This window comes from Bombina bombina, chromosome 9 (genome assembly GCF_027579735.1).
Source record: "Bombina bombina isolate aBomBom1 chromosome 9, aBomBom1.pri, whole genome shotgun sequence".
Lineage (NCBI taxonomy): Eukaryota > Metazoa > Chordata > Amphibia > Anura > Bombinatoridae > Bombina > Bombina bombina.
The window spans coordinates 122207367-122229726 of NC_069507.1; the positions used below are offsets into that span (position 1 = coordinate 122207367).

The 22360-nt window shown below is 42.2% G+C and overlaps 1 protein-coding gene across 1 annotated transcript in view; it reads left to right on the forward strand.

Annotated features, from left to right (window-relative positions):
• TMX2 (thioredoxin related transmembrane protein 2) overlaps positions 1 to 22360 on the forward strand; it is a 243673-nt gene that overhangs the window by 110570 nt on the left and 110743 nt on the right. The window contains exons 4-5 of the mRNA XM_053692336.1: positions 14874 to 14950; positions 20919 to 21025. Coding sequence (XP_053548311.1) covers positions 14874 to 14950; positions 20919 to 21025 — 184 coding nt within the window. The remainder of the gene's footprint in view (positions 1 to 14873; positions 14951 to 20918; positions 21026 to 22360) is intronic.

Sequence of the window (22360 nt, forward strand, 5' to 3'; positions counted from 1 at the left end):
CACATGATTCAGGCATTAAAGCCATAGATGAGATACTGAGCAGAGATTTTTCATCTCAAACACATTTGGAATTCATTCTAAAAGGCATCAATTTTATTCTCTCGCATAATTATTTTGTTTTCAACAATCAATTTTTCAAACAAATACAGGGAACCGCAATGGGGACGGCTTTTGCCCCCTCGTATGCGAATCTCTATATGCACAACTTTGAGGAAAAGTGCATTTGGTCTAATAATCCATATACTGATAGTCTTATCTGTTATTACAGATACATAGACGATGTAATAATAGTATGGAAAAGCAGTGAAACTACTAGTCAAGAGTTCATAAATCATATGAATTCAAATACCCTCAATCTCAAATTTGATTCTAAGGTTGATATGAAGCAAATTGAGTTTCTTGACTTGGTCCTTTTTATAGATGACAACAATAAAGTGGCAGTCAAGCATTTTCGAAAACCAACAGACAAAAACGGCTTCCTCAATGCGAAAAGCGGTCATTTACCTAGGTGGAAGACTAACATTCCCCTAGGTCAATACCAAAGAATAAAAAGAAACTGAACTAGGGTTAGTGATTATAATCATGAAGCTGCTATTTTAGATGCTAGGTTTTCGGAAAAGGGTTATGAGGCAGGGACTATTAATCAGGCTATGGAAAAAGTACAATTGATGGATTGGAAAATTCTTTTACAACCCCTCAAATTAGAAAAACAACATACTAGTAAAGATAATATCAGATTTCTAACAACTTACAATCAGGGTTCCAGGGACATTCAAAACATTTTAAGTAAAGATTGGGGGGTACTAAAGGCGGATCCCATTTTAGGAAACATTTTATCAGATAAACCAGTAGTTACCTTCAGGAAAAATACAGATTTTAAAAATATATTAGCACCCACCAAACTACGTGAACCAGCGAAACAACAGAAAGCCACGGCCACCCAGAAAGCCACGGTAACCCAGAATATGTTTATCCCTCCTTGCAGGGGGGCTTGTTCCCCCCGGAATTTGCAGCACGTTTTCGCTTTCACATTTTTGGCGATTATTCGCCTGCAAGGTCCAGATGTTTATTTGCGATTGAGCTTGTGCCCTATTGTCCAGGGTCTCCCGACCTTGGGAGGGCCTGTACAGTTCCCTGCAGGTGTAGCTGTCCCTGGGTGTTGTGCCTTTCGCTACAGAATAGCGCGCCTTTGCGTTCTACTCAGACATGTTTTTCAGTTATTGGATGATCCTATCCTTAATGGATACGAGAATCCGCAGTCTTCTACTTCGAATGTCTATCCTGATTAGACATGAGGGGATGACGTAATCTTCTATTGTCTGCTTATTGAGATCTTTCCCAGTTTTTGTTGGAAGATCAGTGTTCCGTTTGGCTGGCCCTGCGGGTATGCCTGTTTTCTTCCTGCGCGTTAACATTATTATTGGTGTGTTTTCTTGTTTATCTTCACAAGTTCAGCTAAGCATGCTAAATGAGGACTTTTGGATCCGTATGGCGGGAGGATTGTGTCAGTCCTTATTCAGCCTTCAATCTGGTTGACCGGGTCAGTGGAGTATTGCTGTGTCACTTTCTTTGCTTCTGGTCTCTTCTGGGCCTAGAGTTTCTTCCCTTTCATAGGAACTTTGGGGGCTTATCGCCTCCTTACCGCCGTTTTGGGCTTCTAAGGCTCTGGAATTGTCCTTGGACTTGTTCCTGCTGTGGTTCTCTGCTTGAGACCTTTTGGACTTTCTTCTGTTCCTTGGGTTCCTTAAGGGGAACCTGGTTCCCTTCGGGAGTTGGTTACTTTGTAGGGACATGGGCAGTGTGGTCTCCTTGAGCTTTGTCTCAGGTTTTCTCCCGGGACTGGGGGATGCTCCGCATCTTTCTTTCATCTTCTCTGATTTTATGGGGGTGATGTGGAGATTAGCCTTTGTTCGAGTGACTTTGTCCTCAAAGTATCCCCTTGTTCTTGGTCGTCTTGTGGCTGGTTCCGCCTAGGGCTCGAGTGACCTTGTTTCGGCCTTTGCTTCTTTAATTCCTTGGAGTGTTTGTCTCTGGCAAGGGGTGGTCTTGTCCTTTGGTCGGGACTTGCAAGGTTTTCTTGTTGTCTATTTTACGTTGGACATTGTATTGTTGTCTCCCGAGGGTCTGGTTTTTATATCAGACGGGGGATTTCAGTTTCCGGGTTCTTGTTTGGGGGCTCGGACCTCTTCTCGCTCTGGTGCTTCCGGTGGCTGAAGTTCTCACTCAGCGTTTCCTTTGTGGATCCCATTGCGGGTTGTACCGGACTATTTAGGTTCTAGAGCTGGTCCGGGGTTCCCCAGTTCCAAGAAATTTGGGCTGTGTCCTTTGGTTGGCTAGGTGAACTGGTTGAGTTGGGCCAGGTTTTTCTGGGCGATGCCCTTGGGCTTGCCTTATGCCTATTGGTCGGTTTCCCTTGGCTAGGTGAACTGGTTGAGTTTGGCCAGGTTTTCCTGGGCGATGCCCTTGGGCTTGCCTTATGCCTATTTGTCGGTTTCCCCTGGTCGGCTTGCTAAAATAGTGTGAGGGCTTTGCTGCTCTGCAAGCAAAGGGTTCGCTGTGGAACTACTGCAGCTATGGCATCTTGTCTGTGTGCTAGCAGGTTAATCTATTCAGGGGATTCCTTCCAGGTCATTGGTGTTGGAGATTCGTTCTCTAGGTTCAGCTTATGGTTTGTATCCTGGGGACAGGTACTATCCTTCCGCCCCTTTGCTGCCCCCCCTTTGTCTTGGGGGGGCTTCTAGGGCTTCTACCTTCTTTCAGAAGTGTGGTCCCTTATCTTAGGGCTTCTCCTGTCTTCAGGAGGTTCGGACAGACGGGTTAACCTATTAGGAGAGAGCTCCGCTCTCTGGGTTGTTCTGTCCATTGAGAGAGTTGCTGGCTCCACCTTGAGTGTGTTGGGCTTTAGCTAGTTCTCTTGGTTACAGCCTTAACTGTCTCCAGGTGGTGTAATGGTTGTGCCATTTTTTTGCTCGTTTTGAGCTGGGGTTCTTCTGTTCCCCTGGTTTCAGACCTGCCGATGCTTGGGCTGGCCCGGCTGGAGGTCGGTCCTGAGATCCGTTGTTTTTCTCGGATTTTGGGGGCGCTTTGGTCCTTGTAGGTGTGGCGGCTTCGGTTGCCTATAGGTGTCCTCAGTAATGGAGGTTTATCACTCTATATTTTGTTAGTCGCTTTTTACCTTTTGCAAGTATTTCTTCTGTGTCATCCTGAGGATGGCTGCTGGTTCTTGACTCAGGTGTTTTTCTTCGTCTGGGTCGACTACAGGTAATTTTGCCTGAATTCTTCATTGTTCTGAGTTTGGATGATCTTTGGTCTTGCTCTTGAAATCAGCTGCAGCTGTTTGTGCCTTGATTGTGTGCTAGCTAGCTGTTACAATCCTTAGCAGGATGTTGGGAGATCCTTTTCTCTGTTCTACGTGATTCTAAACCTTGTGGTTTCTGTTTGGATTGGGCGTTGCCTCCCCTTGTTGTCAGGACCCATTTAGGTCTTGCGAGCTTGGTCTAAAATGGGGTGTTTTCTTTTATTGAATTTGTGGTAACTTCCGGTTTCCACTTGGTTCTCTTTGCCTTATTCCCTTGGGAGTTTCAGCTGGGGTTCCCTTTGCTAGTAAGGGGTGTGTGGTTGGGGGACGGTGTCTCCTGGAGGACTGTTGGTTCAGTTGAAGTCTTTTGTTGTGGTCTCTAGCTAGGCTTACGGGCTATCTGCTGGTCAGTGTCCTTGGCACTTTTCCCTTCCTGTTTTCTCGGCTTCGGACGAAGCAGGGTTTTTGTTGGTTAGTGGTTTTTAGGCCTGGTGCCCTCAGAATGGGCCGCCTATTGTACCCTCCCGTTTTGGCATTCAGTGTCCTCTATAGCTTGGGTATTTTCCCAAAAGTAATGAATGCAGCTGTGGACTCTTTCCATTTAGGAAGAAAAACATAAATTATGCTTACCTGATGATTTTCTTTTCTTCCAATGGAGAGAGTCCACAGCTCCTTTTTTTTTTTTTTTAAGCAACGTTCCAATTTACTTCTATTATCTAATTTGCTTAATTTTTTAGATATATTTTGTTGAAGAAAAATAGCAATGCACATGGGTGAGCCAATCACACAAGGCATGTATGTGCAGCTAACAATCAGCAGCTACTGATCCTATTTAGATATGCTTTTCAAGAGTGCTGGCTACCTCAGTCTGCACATGTGCAAACAGTGTGCTATATCTGAATATTAGTTTGTGATTGATTAGCAAGGGTTCTTTTGTTCTGGAGGACAGGGAAATCAGTGAAACAACAAACGTAAAACAATATACTCATTTGACAAAATTAATCTGCAGTTTTCATTGTAAGATTGTTCTTGTATATGAATGTTCATAATCATCTAGTATACAATTTGTGATTAGTATCCTTTAATGGAAATTCAGCATTCACATTTTACATGTTGCTGTAGCATATTAAAAGTACAGAAGGAGGCAGACCATGCTAATTTGGTTATGTATCAACAAATTGTTAATCGCAGGAAATCAAGATGGATATAAATAATTGGTTATACATTTTTTCTTTTATATAATTGTTGGACCAATAAGTGCAAACAACGCCGATGAGCGTATAGCGCGCCTGAAGGCATTGGCCTTTAGTCATAATATGTTTAAGTGTTGAACTTTCCAAATACAACTATAAATGGACAACTTGTGACAACTTTAAAAGAAGGCAGTTGAGCAAGGCACTGTGTGCCGACACTCTGAACATTTCATGTAACCTGAAATACGTTGGAAACTATGTTATATGTTTGTATTTTTGTTCAATAAAGCTCTTTGAAACCTTAAAAAAAAAAAAAGTACATAAGGAGATATGAAAATCCACAGTGTTTGACAGGAGAGCTGTTTCATGTCTAGTATCGGGAATAAGACTTTTATTGACACACATCACAAAAATGTTCTAGTAACTTAAAGGACCAGTAAGACAATTGCAATAGCACTTAGTCTGAACTTCAAATGATTAGTAGATTATTTGTTTTCTGACAAATTTCAGTTACCTCTATTTCCACTCCCCCTGTATAATGTAACAGCCGTCAGCCAATCACAAATGCATATACGTATATTCTGCAAATTGTTGCACATGCTCAGTAGGAGCTGGGGCTTCAAAAAGTGTAAATATAAAGACTGCATATTTTGTTAATGGAAGTAAATTGGAAAATTGTTTAAAATTGAATGCTCTATCTGAAATTATTAAAGGGACACTGAACCCAAATTTTTTCTTTTGTTAGTCAGATAGAGCATGACATTTTAAGCATATTTCTAATATACTCCTATTATCAAATTTTCTTCATTCTCTTGGTATCTTTATTTGAAATGCAAGAATGTAATTTTAGATGCCGGCCCATATTTGGTGAACAACCTGGGTTGTCCTTGCTGATTGGTGGATAAATTCATCCACCAATAAAAAAGTTCTATCCAGAGTGCTGAACCCAAAAAAAAGCTTAGATGCCTTCTTTTTCAAATAAAGATAGCAAGAGAATGAAGAAGAATTGACAATAGGAGTAAATTAGAAAGTTGCTTAAAATTGCATGCTCTATCTGAATCACGAAAGAAAAAAATTGTGTTTAGTGTCTCTTTCAAGTTTTTAATTTTGACTTGAGTCTCCCTTTAAATCAATGCTTACCATTTCTTCTACAAGATATGTCGATTCCACGGATTTCATCCTTTCTTGTGGATTTATCCTCCTGCTAACAGGAAGTTGCAAAGAGCACCACAGCAGAGCTGTATATATATAGCTCCTCCCTTCCCTCCACCCCCAGTCATTCTCTTTGCCTGTATAGTAATAGGAAGAGGTAAATTGAGGTGTTAGTTTAGTTTCTTCAATCAAGAAGTTTTTTATTTTCAAATGGTGCCAGTGAGTACTATGTTTCTCAGGGAAAGTGAGGATGCTTCCTGCCCTGATGTTGATGATCTTAGCAAGCATTTTCTAAGATCCATGATGGTTCCCACAGCTGCTGAAGATAGTGTAAGAAAATCTTCAGGGTGGAGACCGGTGTGTTTCTACAAGCAATTTTGTTTATGTTCAGTCTTTTTGTTTCTGGGGAGACTTGATACACAGAACAGGCTGACATTTTCCCCTTTATGAGGAGGGGTAAGCAGTATACACATGTATTAAGAGATGGTGTACCTGGAATCCCTTTTCTCTTTATTACCATATTATGTTGGCTATAGGGGACATGTTTGATTTTTTACTAGGACCCATGCGGGTCTTGCCGTACTTACATAACGTCCATGGTGGGTGGGGCCTATTTCTCCAACATAGGTGTGTCCGGTCCACGGCGTCATCCTTACTTGTGGGATATTCTCTTCCCCAACAGGAAATGGCAAAGAGCCAGCAAAGCTGGTCACATGATCCCTCCTAGGCTCCGCCTACCCCAGTCATTCTCTTTGCCGTTGTACAGGCAACATCTCCACGGAGATGGCTTAGAGTTTTTTAGTGTTTAACTGTAGTTTTTATTATTCAATCAAGAGTTTGTTATTTTAAAATAGTGCTGGTATGTACTATTTACTCTGAAACAGAAAAGAGATGAAGATTTCTGTTTGTATGAGGAAAATGATTTTAGCAACCGTTACTAAAATCCATGGCTGTTCCACACAGGACTGTTGAGAGGAATTAACTTCAGTTGGGGGAACAGTGAGCAGTCTTTTGCTGCTTGAGGTATGACACATTCTAACAAGACGATGTAATGCTGGAAGCTGTCATTTTCCCTATGGGATCCGGTAAGCCATTTTTATTCAGACAGTAAATAAGGGCTTCACAAGGGTTTATTAAGACTGTAGACATTTTCTGGGCTAAATCGATCATATTTACACATATTTAGCCTTGAGGAATCATTTAATCTGGGTATTTTTTGTAAAATAATATCGGCAGGCACTGTTTTAGACACTTTATTCTATAGGGGCTTTCCCTAATCATAGTCAGAGCCTCATTTTCGCGCCGGTATGGCGCACTTGTTTTTGAGAACAGCATGGCATGCAGCTGCATGTGTGTGGAGCTCTGATACATAGAAAAGTCTTTCTGAAGGCTTCATTTGGTATCGTATTCCCCTTTGGGCTTGGTTGGGTCTCAGCAAAGCAGATTCCAGGGACTGTAAAGGGGTTAAATATAAAAACGGCTCCGGTTCCGTTATTTTAAGGGTTAAAGCTTCCAAATTTGGTGTGCAATACTTTTAAGGCTTTAAGACACTGTGGTGAAATTTTGGTGAATTTTGAACAATTCCTTCATACTTTTTCGCAATTGCAGTAATAAAGTGTGTTCAGTTTAAAATTTAAAGTGACAGTAACGGTTTTATTTTAAAACGTTTTTTGTGCTTTGTTATCAAGTTTATGCCTGTTTAACATGTCTGAACTACCAGATAGATTGTGTTCTGACTGTGGGGAAGCCAAGGTTCCTTGCTACGGGTCCAGATCCAGGGATCCCAAGGCGACTCTAGTAGATGCACTAGTAGCACCTTGGACCTTCAAACTAGCCTATGTATTCCCGCCGTTTCCTCTCATCCCCAGGCTGGTAGCCAGGATCAATCAGGAGAGGGCGTCGGTGATCTTGATAGCTCCTGCGTGGCCACGCAGGACTTGGTATGCAGATCTGGTGAATATGTCATCGGCTCCACCATGGAAGCTACCTTTGAGACGAGACCTTCTTGTTCAAGGTCCGTTCGAACATCCGAATCTGGTCCCACTCCAGCTGACTGCTTGGAGATTGAACGCTTGATCTTATCAAAGCGAGGGTTCTCAGATTCTGTTATTGATACTCTTGTTCAGGCCAGAAAGCCTGTAACTAGAAAAATTTACCACAAAATTTGGAAAAAATATATCTGTTGGTGTGAATCTAAAGGATTCCCTTGGGACAAGGTTAAGATTCCTAAGAGTCTATCCTTCCTTCGAGAAGGATTGGAAAAAGGATTATCTGCAAGTTCCTTGATGGGACAGATTTCTGCCTTGTCTGTGTTACTTCACAAAAAGCTGGCAGCTGTGCCAGATGTTCAAGCCTTTGTTCAGGCTCTGGTTAGAATCAAGCCTGTTTACAAACCTTTGACTCCTCCTTGGAGTCTCAACTTAGTTCTTTCAGTTCTTCAGGGGGTTCCGTTTGAACCCTTACATTCCGTTGATATTAAGTTATTATCTTGGAAAGTTTTGTTTTTGGTTGCAATTTCTTCTGCTAGAAGAGTTTCAGAATTATCTGCTCTGCAGTGTTCTCCTCCTTATCTGGTGTTCCATGCAGATAAGGTGGTTTTACGTACTAACCTGGTTTTCTTCCAAAAGTTGTTTCTAACAAAAACATTAACCAGGAGATAGTCGTGCCTTCTCTGTGTCCGAAACCAGTTTCGAAGAAGGAACGTTTGTTGCACAATTTGGATTTTGTTCGCGCTCTAAAATTCTATTTAGATGCTACAAAGGATTTTAGACAAACATCTTCCTTGTTTGTTGTTTATTCTGGTAAAAGGAGAGGTCAAAAAGCAACTTCTACCTCTCTCTCTTTTTGGATTAAAAGCATCATCAGATTGGCTTACGGGACTGCCGGACGGCAGCCTCCTGAAAGGATCACAGCTCCTTCCACTAGGGCTGTGGCTTCCACATGGGCCTTCAAGAACGAGGCTTCTGTTGATCAGATATGTAGGGCAGCGACTTGGTCTTCACTGCACACTTTTACCAAATTTTACAAGTTTGATACTTTTGCTTCTTCTGAGGCTATTTTTGGGAGAAAGGTTTTGCAAGCCGTGGTGCCTTCCATTTAGGTGACCTGATTTGCTCCCTCCCTTCATCCGTGTCCTAAAGCTTTGGTATTGGTTCCCACAAGTAAGGATGACGCCGTGGACCGGACACACCTATGTTGGAGAAAACAGAATTTATGTTTACCTGATAAATTACTTTCTCCAACGGTGTGTCCGGTCCACGGCCCGCCCTGGTTTTTTAATCAGGTCTGATAATTTATTTTCTTTAACTACAGTCACCACGGTATCATATGGTTTCTCCTATGCAAATATTCCTCCTTAACGTCGGTCGAATGACTGGGGTAGGCGGAGCCTAGGAGGGATCATGTGACCAGCTTTGCTGGCTCTTTGCCATTTCCTGTTGGGGAAGAGAATATCCCACAAGTAAGGATGACGCCGTGGACCGGACACACCGTTGGAGAAAGTAATTTATCAGGTAAACATAAATTCTGTTTTTGTACGCTCAGACGCGCAGTTCAGTTGGATCGCATGGGCGACAGAGTCCTGTTCTCTGGGGAGGCCTGAGTGTTCCGGACTTCAAAAGGGGCCTGAATAGCTTCTCGAGCAGCAGCAATCACATTCGGGGGCAGGTAGGCGCCACAGGGGCCCAATTAAAGATAAAACATACTTTATTAGTTAAACATCGTTATTATATTGGGTACCATATTTGAGCAAGTGGATGCAATATTGCTAGAGTGTTTTTGATCGTTTGCAAATAAATTTACTGCTAAAAACACGTTTTTTGAACGTTTCAGAAAAATAATTGGTTTTAAATTTTAAAGGCGCAGTACACTCATTTTTTTGGCATTAACTTTTTAATATAATTGGAATCAGAGCAAAAGTTTTTTAATAAAAGAACTTCTTTTATAAGAGTGCTAATCTGTACAACATTTTGAGGAGGAAACTCCTTGCTCTGTCGGTTTAGATGCCACTGTGGAACCCCCTCTAACTTTTTGTCCCTCATGTACTGAGAGGGCCTTGCAGTGCAAAGCAAAGATTTTTTGTAAAGAAAATATGTCTAAGGATGATTCTCAGTCTGAGGAGAATCGGGGTATACCGCTAACTTCTCCCCAAGCGTCACAACCTTTAACGCCAACCCAATCGACGCCTGGTTCTTCAACTGCGTCTAATTCTTTTACTCTGCAGGATATGGCTGCAGTTATGTCAACTACCCTTACAGATTCATTATCTAAGTTGCCAGTATTACAGGGTAAACGCAGTAGGACAGAAGTCGATGTGAATACTGAGTCCTCTAATGCCTTATTAGCTATTTCCGATGTACCCTCACAGGGATCTGATTTGGGGGTCAGGGAACTTTTGTCTGAGGGGGAACTTTCCGATTCGGGAAGTGCGGTACCTCAAACAGACTCTGACACCATGTCCTTTAAATTTAAAGGGACAGTCTAGGCCAAAATAAACTTTCATGATTCAGATAGAGCATGTAATTTTAAACAATTTTCCAATTTACTTTTATCACCAATTTTGCTTTGTTCTCTTGGTATTCTTAGTTGAAAGCTTAACCTAAGAGGTTCATATGCTAATTTCTTAGACCTTGAAGCCCACCTCTTTCAGATTGCATTTTAACAGTTTTTCACCACTAGAGGGTGTTAGTTCACATATTTCATATAGATAACACTGTGCTCGTGCACGAGAAGTTATCTGGGAGCAGTCACTGATTGGCTAGACTGCAAGTCTGTTAAAAGAACTGAAAAAAGGGGCAGTTTGCAGAGGCTTAGATACAAGATAATCACAGAGGTTAAAAGTATATTATTATAACTGTGTTAGTTATGCAAAACTGGGAAATGGGTAATAAAGGGATTATCTATCTTTTTAAACAATAAAAATTCTGGTGTAGACTGTCCCTTTAAGCTTGAACACCTCCGCTTGTTACTTCGGGAGGTTTTAGCGACTCTGGATGGCTGTGACCCTATTGTGGTGCCACCAGAGAAATTGTGTAAGATGGACAAATACTTAGTAGCCTGCCTACACTGATGTTTTTCCAGTTCCTAAGAGAATCTCGGAGATTATTAAGAAGGAATGGGACAGACCGGGTATTCCGTTCTCGCCCTCTCCTAATTTCAAAAAGATGTATCCCATATCTGACACTGTTCGGGACTCGTGGCAAACAGTCCCTAAGGTGGAGGGAGCTATATCTACCCTGGCGAAGCGTACAACTATTCCTATTGAAGACAGTTGTGCTTTTAAAGACCCTATGGATAAGAAATTGGAGTGTCTTCTAAAGAAATTGTTTATTCATCAGGGTTTCCTCTTACAACCAATGGCCTGCATTGTTCCAGTTACCACTGCAGCAGCCTTCTGGTTTGATGCTTTAGAAGAGTCTCTTAAGACTGAGACTCCCTTAGAGGATATATTAGATAGAATTAAGGCTCTTAAGCTGGCTAATTCTTTTATTACAGATGCCTCCTTTCAGATTGCTAAATTGGCGACTAAGAATGCTGGACTTGCTATTTTAGCGCGTAGTGCGTTATGGTTAAAATCTTGGTCGGCTGATGTGTCATCTAAGTCGAAGCTTTTGGCTATTCCTATCAAGGGGAAAACCCTATTCGGGCCTGACTTGAAGGAAATCATTTCTGACATTACGGGAGGTAAGGGTCATCTCCTACCTCAAGATAGAGCTACTAAACTGAGGGGTAAACAAAATAATTTTCGTTCCTTTCTGAACTTTAAAGGAGTCCCCTCTTCTTCCTCGTCTTCCGCCAAGCAGGAAGGGAATTTTGGCCAGACCAAGTCCGTCTGGAGACCCAACCAGAATTGGAACAAGGGTAAACAACCCAAGAAGCCCGCTGCTGCTACCAAGACAGCATGAAGGGGCGGCCCCCGATCCGTAGGGGGCAGACTTTCTTTCTTTGCCCAGGCTTGGGCAAGAGATGTTCAGGACCCCTAAGCAATAGAAATAGTGACCCACGGGTATCAACTGGAATACAAAAATTTTCTCCCAAGAGGGAGGCTTCTTATTTCACGATTGTCTGTAGACCAGATAAAAAGGAGAGGCGTTCTTACGTTGTGTAAAAGACCTCTCTACTATGGGAGTAATTTGTCCTGTCCCAAGTCTAGAACGGGCGGGGATTTTACTCAAATCTTTTCGTGGTTCCCAAAAAAGAGGGAACGTTCATACCCATTTTAGACCTCAAAAGTCTAAACAAGTTTCTCAGGGTCCCATCTTTCAAGATTCAATAATTTTACCAATGATCCAGGATGGTCAATATATGACTACCGTGGACTTGAAGGACGCATACCTTCATATTACTATCCACAAGGATCATCATTCGTACCTAAGGTTTGCCTTCCTGGACAAACATTTTCAGTTCGTGGCTCTTCCCTTCGGGCTGGCCACAGCACCCAGAATCTTCACGAAGGTTCTAGGGTCTCTTCTGGTGGTCCTCAGACCGCGGGGCATAGCAGTGGCGTCTTATCTGGACGATTTTCTGATCCAGGCGTCGTCTTAGTTAACAAAATCTCATACAGACAGTGTTATCATTTCTGAGAACTCACGGATGGAAGGTGAATCTAGAAAAGAATTCACTACTTCCACAGACAAAGGTTCCCTTCTTGGGAACTCTGATAGATTCTGTAGCTATGAAAATTTTTCTGACGGAGGTCAGAAAGTCAAAGATTCTGAATACATGCCGAGCCCTTCAGTCCAATCCTCAGCCATCAGTGGCTCAGTGCATGGAGGTAATTGGATTAATGGTGGCAGCAATGGACATCATTCCGTTTGCTCAGTTTCATCTCAGACCACTGCAACTGTGCATGCTCGGACAGTGGAATGGGGACTATGCAAATTTATCTCCTCCGATAAATCTGGACCAAGAGACCAGAAACTCTCTTCTTTGGTGGTTGTCGCCGGATCATCTGTCCCAAGGGACGTGTTTCCGCAGACCCTCATGGGCGATAGTGGCAACGGACACCAGTCTACTAGGCTGGGGTGCAGTCTGGAATTCCCTGAAGGCTCAGGGTGTATGGTGGAGTCTCTACTTCCAATCAATATTCTGGAATTGAGAGCAATATTCAATGCGCTTCAGGCGTGGCCTCAGTTGGCTTCGGCCAAATTCATCAGATTCCAGTCGGACAACATCACGACTGTGGCTTACATCAATCATCAGGGAGGAACGAGGAGTTCCTTAGCAATGACAGAAGTATCCAAGTTAATTCAATGGGCGGAGGCCCACTCTTGTTCTCTGTTAGCAACCTACATCCCAGGAGTGGGCAACTGGGAAGCAGACTTTTTAAGCCAACAGGCATTTCATCCGGGGGAGTGGGAACTCCATTCGGAGGTCTTTGCCTCACTGATTCTCCGATGGGGCAGACCGGAATTGGATCTGATGGCGTCTCAACAGAATGCCAAGCTCCCAAGATACGGATCCAGGTCAAGGATGCTCAGGCCGAACTGATGGATGCCTTGGCAGTGCCTTGGTCATTCAACCTAGCTTTTGTGTTTCCACCGTTTCCTCTCCTTCCCCGGGTGATTGCTCGGATCAAACAGGAGAGAGCTTCAGTAGTTCTAATCGCGCCTGCGTGGCCACGCATGACTTGGTATGCAGATCTAGTGGACATGTCCTCTCTGCCTCCGTGGAAACTTCCAGTGAGACAGGACCTTCTCATTTAAGGTCCTTTCCAACATCCAAATCTAATTTCTCTGCAGCTGACTGCCTGGAGATTGAACGCTTGATTTTATCTAAGCGGGGTTTTTCGGATTCGGTCATCGATACCTTGATTCAGGCACGAAAGCCTGTCACTAGAAAGATCTATCATAAGATATGAGGCAAATATCTTTTTTGGTGTGAGTCCAAGGGCTACTCATGGAGTAAAGTTAGGATTCCCAGGATTCTGTCTTTTTTCCAAGAAGTATTGGAGAAAGGGTTATCAGCGAGTTCCTTAAAGGGACAAATTTCTGCTTTGTCAATTTTGTTACACAAACGTTTGGCAGATGTTCAAGGCGTTCAGTCTTTTTGTCAGGCTCTAACCAGAATTAAGCCTGTGTTTAGACCAATTGCTCCACCATGGAGTTTAAATTTAGTTCTTAATGTTCTTCAAGGGGTTCCGTTTGAACCCATGCATTACATAGATTTTAAGTTGTAATCTTGGAAAGTTTTGTTTTTGGTTGCTATTTCTCTGCTCGTAGAGTTTCTGAGCGTTCAGCATTACAATGTGATTTGCCTTATCTTCCATTCTGATAAGGTAGTTTTACGTACCAAACCTGGTTTCCTTCCTAAGGTTGTTTCTAATAAGAATATTAATCAGGAAATCGTTGTTCCTTCATTATGTCCTAACCCTTCTTCTAAGAAGGAGCGTATGTTGCATAACCTGGACGTGGTCCGTGCCCTGAAGTTTTACTTGCAGGCGACGAAGGATTTCCGTCAATCATCTTCTTTATTCATTGTTTTTTTCTGAAAGCGTAGGGGTCAGAAAGCTACGGCTACCTTTCTTTCTTTTTGGATGAAGAGTATCATTCGTCTGGCGTATGAGACTGCTGGACAGCAGCCTCCTGAAAGAATTGCGGCTCATTCTACTAGGGCTGTGGCTTCCTCATGGGCATTTAAAAACGATGCTTCTGTTGAACAGATTTTCAAGGCTGCGACTTGGTCGTCTCTTCACACTTTTTCCAAATTTTACAAAGTTGATACTTTTGCTTCTTCTGAGGCTGGTTTTGGGAGAAAGGTTCTTCAAGCAGTGGTGCCTTCCATTTAGGTTCCTGTCTTGTCCCTCCCTTTCATCCGTGTCCTGTTGCTTTGGTATTGTATCCCACAAGTAAGGATGAAATCCGTGGACTCGTCATATCTTGTAGAAGAAAAGGAAATTTATGCTTACCTGATAAATTTATTTCTTATACGATATGACGAGTCCACGGCCCTCCCTGTCATTCGTAAGACAGGTTTAGATTATATTATATTTTTTATAAACTTCAGTCACCTCTGCACCTTTGGATTCTCCTTTCTCTTCCTTACTTCGGTCGAATGACTGGGGGTGGAGGGAAGGGAGGAGCTATATATACAGCTCTGCTGTGGTGCTCTTTGCCACTTCCTTTTAGCAGGAGGATAAATCCACAAGTAAGGATGAAATCCGTGGACGCATCATATCATAAATTTATTTCTTCTATCAGGTAAGCATAAATTTCCTTTTTTCTCTTTTTCAGTGTTTCTTATGACATGTAAGCCACCACTTTATATGGGTCCTGAGCACATCAAATATTTCAACGACAAAACAATAGAGGTAAATCATATATTTCATTCTCTCTGCAAGAAGAAACTCCTAATCTGCTAACATGAATAGTGATTTCTCTTGTAAGATGTATCGAGTCCACGGATTCATCCTTACTTCTGGGATATTTTCCTCCCCTACAGGAAGTGGCAGAGAGAGCACCCACAGCAGAATTGCCTATATAGCTCCCCCCTTAGCTCCACCCCCCAGTCATTCTCTCTGCCTGTTAGGAAGGGCAACGAGGAGTGTGGTGACAAAAATGTTAGGGTTTTTATTTTCTCAAGCAAAATTTTGTTATTTTTAAATGGTACCGGTGTGTACTATTTACTCTCTGGCAGAAAAGGGATGAAGATTTCTGCAAGGAGGTTGATGATCTTAGCATTTTGTAACTAAGATCCACTGCTGTTCTCACAAGGGCTGAAGAGTACAGGAAAACTTCAGTTGGGGGAACATTTTGCAGGCTAAACTGCATTAAGGTATGTTCAGTCTATTGTTTTTTTTCTAGAAAAGGCTGGCAATATCCCCATGAGGGAAGGGTAAGCTGTATTCAGACACTTGGATAGGAATTTCAGCTTGCATGAAGGGCTCATTAGTTACTGGTGACACTGTTTGGTAAAAACGTTTTTGTTTATTCAGTGATTGATGCAATTATAACGTTTTTTTGAAGGGACTAAAGGGGTCATTGTGGCTTGTTTTTGAGTTTTCTAACCCGCATGGTTAATTTAGACACTCTAGTGTTTGTCTGTTAGGCCTCAAAACATTGAGGTGGGAGGGGCCTATTTTCGCGCCTCAGTTGTGCAGTTTCTTTTCCTCTTAGACTTCGAACTGCTTCTCCAGAGGTTCCTGCCGTGTTTGAGGGCTGTAAAAGAAGTTTCCCCCCCCCCCCACAAATTGTTCTGAAGGGCAGGTAGGAGCCACAGCAGAACTGTGGCAAAGTGCTGAAAGTCTTTTTTTACTGGTTTTGATGTTTTTTCAATCCGGTTTTGCCATTAAGGGGTTAATTGTTTATTTGCATAGCTGTGCAAAGTTACTAAGGCTATATGATACTACTGTAAAAATTTCGTTATGTTTCCTGCTTTTTTACACTGTTTTGCAGAATTTGTGCGTCTTTTTTTCTCTTAAAGGCACAGTACCGTTTTATTTCTAAGTGTTATTTACTTTGATTACAGTGTTTTCCAAGCTTGCTTGTTACATTACTAGCCTGTTTAACATGTCTGACACCAAGGAAAATCCTTGTTCAATATGTTTGGAAGCCATTGTGGTACCCCATCTTAGAATGTGTCCCAATTGTACTGATATGTCTATAAACAACATATATTAGCACTTAAAAATAGAGCAATAGATGATTCTCAGTCAGAAGTAAATGAGGGTTTAGCATCTAGCTCTCCCCAAGTGTTACAACCAGTAACGCCCGCACAAGTGACGCCAAGTACCTCTAGTGCGTCGAATTCATTTATTTTACAAGACATGGCCACAGTTATGAATACAACCCTCACACAGGTTTTATCCTGACTGCCTGGTTTTCAAGGAAAGCGGGACAGCTCTGGGTTAAGGAAAAATGCTGAGCAGTCTGACGCTTTAGTAGCTGTATTGGATATGCCCTAACAATGCTCTGAGATAGGGGTGAGGGATTTGTTATCTGAGGGAGAAATTTCTGATTCAGGAAAGATGCTTCCTCAGACAGATTCTGATATGACGGCCTTTAAATTTAAGCTTGAACACCTCCGCTTATTGCTCAGGGAGGTATTAGCGGCTCTAGATGATTGTGACCCTATAGTGGTCCCAGAGAAATTGTGTAAGATGAATAAATACTTAGAGGTTCCTGTTTACACTGATGTTTTTTTCCAGTCCTTAAGAGGATTGTGAATATTATTGCTAAGGAGTGGGATAGATCAGGTATTCCGTTCATTCCCCCTCCTGTTTTTAAGAAAATGTTTCCCATATCTGACACCATGCGGGACTCGTGGCAGACAGTTCCTAAGGTGGAGGGAGCTATTTCTACTCTGTCTAAGCGTACAACTATACCTATTGAAGTCAGTTGTGCTTTCAAAGATCCTGTGGATAAAAAAATTAGAGGGTCTCCTGAAGAAAATTTTTGTTCATCAAGGTTTTCTTCTTCAACCTATTGCGTGCATTGTTCCTGCAACTACTGCAGCTGCTTTCTGGTTTGAGGCTCTAGAAGAGGCTCTTCAGATGGAGACTCCATTAGAAGACATTTTGGACAGAATTAAGGCCCTTAAATTGGCTAATTCTTTTATTACAGATGCCGCTTTTCAACTGGCTAAATTAGCGGCAAAGAATTCAGGTTTTGCCATTTTAGCACGCAGGGCGTTATGGCTTAAATCCTGGTCTGCTGATGTGTCATCTAAAACTAAACTTTTGAACATCCCTTTCAAAGGAAAGACCCTATTCGGGCCTGAACTGAAAGATTATTTCAGACATCACTGGAGGGAAAGGTCATGCCCTCCCTCAGGATAGATCAAATAAGATAAGGACCAAACAAAATCATTTTCGTTCCTTTTGGAATTTCAAGAGTGGTCCCGCTTCAGCTTCCTCTGCTGCAAAGCAAGAGGGGAATTTTGCCCAATCCAAGTCAGTCTGGAGACCTAACCAGGCTTGGAACAAGGGTAAACAGGCCAAGAAGCCTGCAGCTGCCTTTAAGACAGCATGAAGGTGTAGCCCCCGATCCAGGACTCCGGTCTAGTAGGGGGCAGACTCTCTCTCTTCGCTCAGGCTTGGGCAAGAGATGTTCACGATCCCTGGGTTTTAGAAATTGTGTCCCAGGGATATTTTCTTTAATTCAAAGGCTCTTTTCCAAGGGGGACTTTTCACATTTCTCGATTGTCTGTAAACAGACAAAGAGAGAAGCGTTCTTACGGTGTGTAGAAGACCTACATACCTTGGGGGTGATCCGCCCAGTCCCAAAAGAGGAACAGGGGCTAGGTTTTTACTCAAACCTGTTTGTGGTTTCCAAAAAAAGAGGGAACTTTCAGATCAATCTTGGATCTCAACATTCTAAACAAGTTCCTCAAAGTTCCATCATTCAAGATGGAGACACTTCGGTCTATTCTACCTCTGATCCAGGAGGGTCAATATATGACCACCGTGGACTTAAAGGATGCGTATCTACACATCCCTATTCACAGAATTTTCACAAGGGTGCTAGGGTCCCTTCTGGCGGTTCTACGACCACGGGGCATAGCAGTGGCGCCTTATCTAGACGACATCTTATTTCAGGAGTCAACTTTCCAGCTATCCAAGTCTCACACGGACATTGTGTTGGCTTTTCTGAGATCTCTCGGGTGGACGGTGAACATAAAAAAGAGTTGTCTCTTCCCTCTTATAAGAGTTTCCTTCCTAGGGACTCTGATAGACTCGGTAGAAATGAAAATATTTCTGATGGCGGTCAGAAAATCAAAGCTCTTAACCACTTGCCAAGCTATTCATTCCATTCCTCGGCCATCAGTGGCTCAGTATATGGAGGTAATCGGACTCATGGTAGCGGCAATGGACATAATTCCTTTTGCCCGCCTACACCTCAGACTACTACATCTATGCATGCTCAAACAGTGGAATGGGGATTATGCAGATTTGTCTCCTCAACTGCATCTGGACCAGACCACCAGAGATTCTCTTCTCTGGTGGTTGTCTCAGGGAATGTGTTTCCGCAGGCCAGAGTGGCTCATTGTAACGACAGATACCAGCCTGCTAGGCTGGGATGCTGTCTGGAACTCCCTGAAAGCACAGGGCTTATGGTCTCGGGAGGAATCTCTTCTCCCGATAAATATTCTAGAACTGAGAGCGATATTCAATGCGCTTCAGGCGTGGCCTCAGCTTGCTGCGGCCAAATTAATCAGGTTTCAGTCGGACAACATCACGACTGTAGCTTATATCAATCATCAAGGAGGATGATGGAGGTAACCAAAATAATCCGATGGGCAGAGGATCACTCTTGCCATCTCTCAGCAATCCATATCCCAGGAGTAGAAAACTGGGAGGCGGATTTCCTAAGTCGTTAGACTTTTCATCTGGGGGAGTGGGAACTCCATCCGGAGGTATTTGCCCAGCTGATTCAGCTATGGGGCACACCAGACTTGGATCTGATGGCGTCCCGTCAGAATGCCAAACTTTCTCGTTACGGGTCCAGGTCCCGGGATCCCAAGGCAGTATTGATAGATGCTCTAGCAGTGCCTTGGTCCTTCAATCTGGCCTATGTTTTTCCTCTCCTTCTACGTCTGGTTGCTAGAATAAAGCAGGAGAGAGCTTTGGTGATTCTGATAGCACCTGCGTGGCCACGCAGGACTTGGTATGCAGACCTAGTGGACATGTCCTCGGTTCTACCATAGACTCTGCCAATGAGGCATGACCTTCTAATCCAAGGTCTGTTCACGCATCCAAATCTAATTTCTTTGCGTCTGACTGCTTGGAGATTGAACGCCTGATTCTATCAAAGCGTGGTTTCTCTGAGTCGGTCATTGATACCCTGATTCAGGCTAGAAAGCCTGTCACCAGGAAGATCTATCATAAGATTTGGCGCAAATATCTTTATTGGTGTGAATCCAAAGGTTACTCGTGGAGTAAGATTAGGATTCCTAGAATATTGTCTTTTCTCCAAGAAGCTTTGGAGAAGGGATTATCAGCTAGTTCCTTATAAGGACAAATATCTGCTTTGTCTATTCTTCTACACAAACGTCTGTCAGATGTCACAAACGTTCGAGCATTTAGTCAGGCTTTGGTCAGAATCAAGCCTGTATTTAAGAACTAAGCTTAGGCTCCATGGCGGAGCAACAGGTTTAAAGTTCTTCAAGGGGTTCCGTTTGAACCTATGCATTCCATGGATATTAAGCTTCTATCTTGGAAAGTTTTGTTTTTAGTAGCTATCTCTTCGGCTCCAAGAGTTTCTGAGCTATATGCTTTACAGTGTGATTCCCCTTATATTATTTTCCATGCAGATAAGGTGGTTTTGCGTACCAAACCTGGGTTTCTTCCTAAGGTTGTTTCTTATAAGAATATCAATCAAGAGATTGTTGTTCCTTCACTGTGTCCTAATCCTTCTTCAAAGAAGGAACGTCTGTTGCACAATCTTGATGTGGTTCGTGCTTTAAAGTTCTACTTACAAGCAACTAAAGATTTCCGTCAAACATCTTCATTGTTTGTCGTTTATTCTGGTAAGCGGAGAGGTCAGAAGGATACGGCTACCTCTTTCCTTTTGGCTGAAAAGCATCAACCGTTTGGCTTATGAGACTGCTGGCCAACAGTCTCCTGAAAGAATTACTGCTCATTCTTTTAGAGCTGTGGCTTCCACATGGCTTTTAAAAATGAGGCTTCTGTTAAACAGATTTGTAATGCGGCGACTTGGTCTTCGTTTCATACTTTTTCCAAATTTGATACTTTTGCTTCTTCGGAGGCTATTTTTGGGAGAAAGGTTCTACAAGCAGTGGTGCCTTTCGTTTAAGGTCCCTGTCTTGTCCCTCCCTTCATCCGTGTCCTAAAGCTTTGGTATTGGTATCCCACAAGTAAGGATGAATCCGTGGACTCGATACATCTTACAAGAGAAAACATAATTTATGCTTACCTGATAAATTTATTTCTCTTGTGATGTATCGAGTCCACGGCCCGCCCTGTTTATTAAGACAGGCATATATATTTTTATTTTTAAACTTTCAGTCACCACTGCACCCTATAGTTTCTCCTTTTTCTTCCTAGCCTTCGGTCGAATGACTGGGGGGTGGAGCTAAGGGGGGAGCTATATAGGCAGCTCTTCTGTGGGTGCTCTCTCTGCCACTTCCTGTAGGGGAGGAGAATATCCCACAAGTAAGGATGAATCCGTGGACTCGATACATCAAAAGAGAAATAAATTTATCAGGTAAGCATAAATTATGTTTTTCAGACCTTTTTAAGAAAAAAAGTAATCACTCTGTTAAAAAAAAAGTGTGACTTTCTTTTTCTTTTCTTTTTTTTTTTTTTCTTTTTTTTATAGGAGGAGATGCAGTCTGATGTTCGTGTCTCATGGATAGTAGAATTCTTTGCTAATTGGTCAACAGAATGCCAGTCATTTGCTCCTATATATGCTGACCTTTCTCTAAAGTGAGTGCTTCATGTTTTATTATAATTTTTATTATAATTTTTTTTCTTATTTAAAAGGAAAGTAAACACCTTGTAATTACAAGACATTTCTGCTGTTATAGAACAACATATCAGCCAAGTCTTAATTGCAGTAAAATGAATTGTTGTTTTTTTTTTATCAATAAGCAAACTCCTCCAACCATTTGCCTTATATGGAGGGGCAAATCTGGGCTTTAGTCAGCAGACTATTCTAAATATATCCAGGGCAAGCCTTTTAGAGAGCATTGTTTCACAGTAATATCATAAAGCCAAATAGGTATATACCAGAGTTAGCCTTGAGAAGTCAACAGGGTACAGTTTATGTTCTGGGTATTACAAATTGCTAATTTTTCACGCTAAATGACATAAAATGGTGGGGGGGATACGTAATGAAAGTATATTACAAAGTTGTTTCATTATGCATAGCTTTTGTAGTTTATGGCATGGATACATAAACAAATATGGCACAACTGAAGAGAAATACTTTTATCAACGGAAGCAGCTGCCTGCCCTGGTATTCTTTGAACCGATAATTTGATCTTCCCTTATGGTAATGATGGCACCAATTTTTCCTAGGAATGGAGTTCTCAAAAGGAAATCTTGAAAAGAGAAACCAACAATAGTTCAATACATTTGGAACATGTTTCACTATGTTTGAAAAGTACTCCCAAGATGCTTGAAAGAGAATGAGCTTTATTCATTTGAATATGAAACATTTTCCACACAAAAAATGTTTTATTCACATTTTCTTCATACTCTGTCTTTTGTTAAAAAGCAGAGACGTAAGCTCAGGAGCTTGCAAATGTCTGGAGCACTATATGGCAGCAGTTTTTCCTGCCATGTAGTGATCCAGACACCTATCAAGGTATCTCTTTAACTAATAATAAGGGAGCAAAGCAAAGAAGTTTTTTGGGTTTCAAATCCATTTTTAAAAAAACAACTCAACATGTTTCATTGGTAATATCTAACATTTTAAAAAGCTCAATAAAAACTCATGCAAAATTTTAGACCTAAAATGTCTCAACAAGTTTCTCAGGGTACCGTCCTTCACGATGGAGACCATTCGGTCCATTCTTCCTTTGGTCCCAGATGGTCAGTTCATGACCACCATAGACCTGAAGGACACGTATCTTCATGTTCCCATTCACAGGGATCATTACCAGTTTCTGAGATTTGCTTTTCTAGACAAGCACTTAAAATTTGTTGCTCTTCCGTTTGACCTTGCCACGGCTCCCAGAATTTTCACAAAGGTTCTGGGGGTGCTCTTGGCAGTAGTCAGGTCTCAGGGAATTGCGGTGGCTCCTTACCTGGACGACA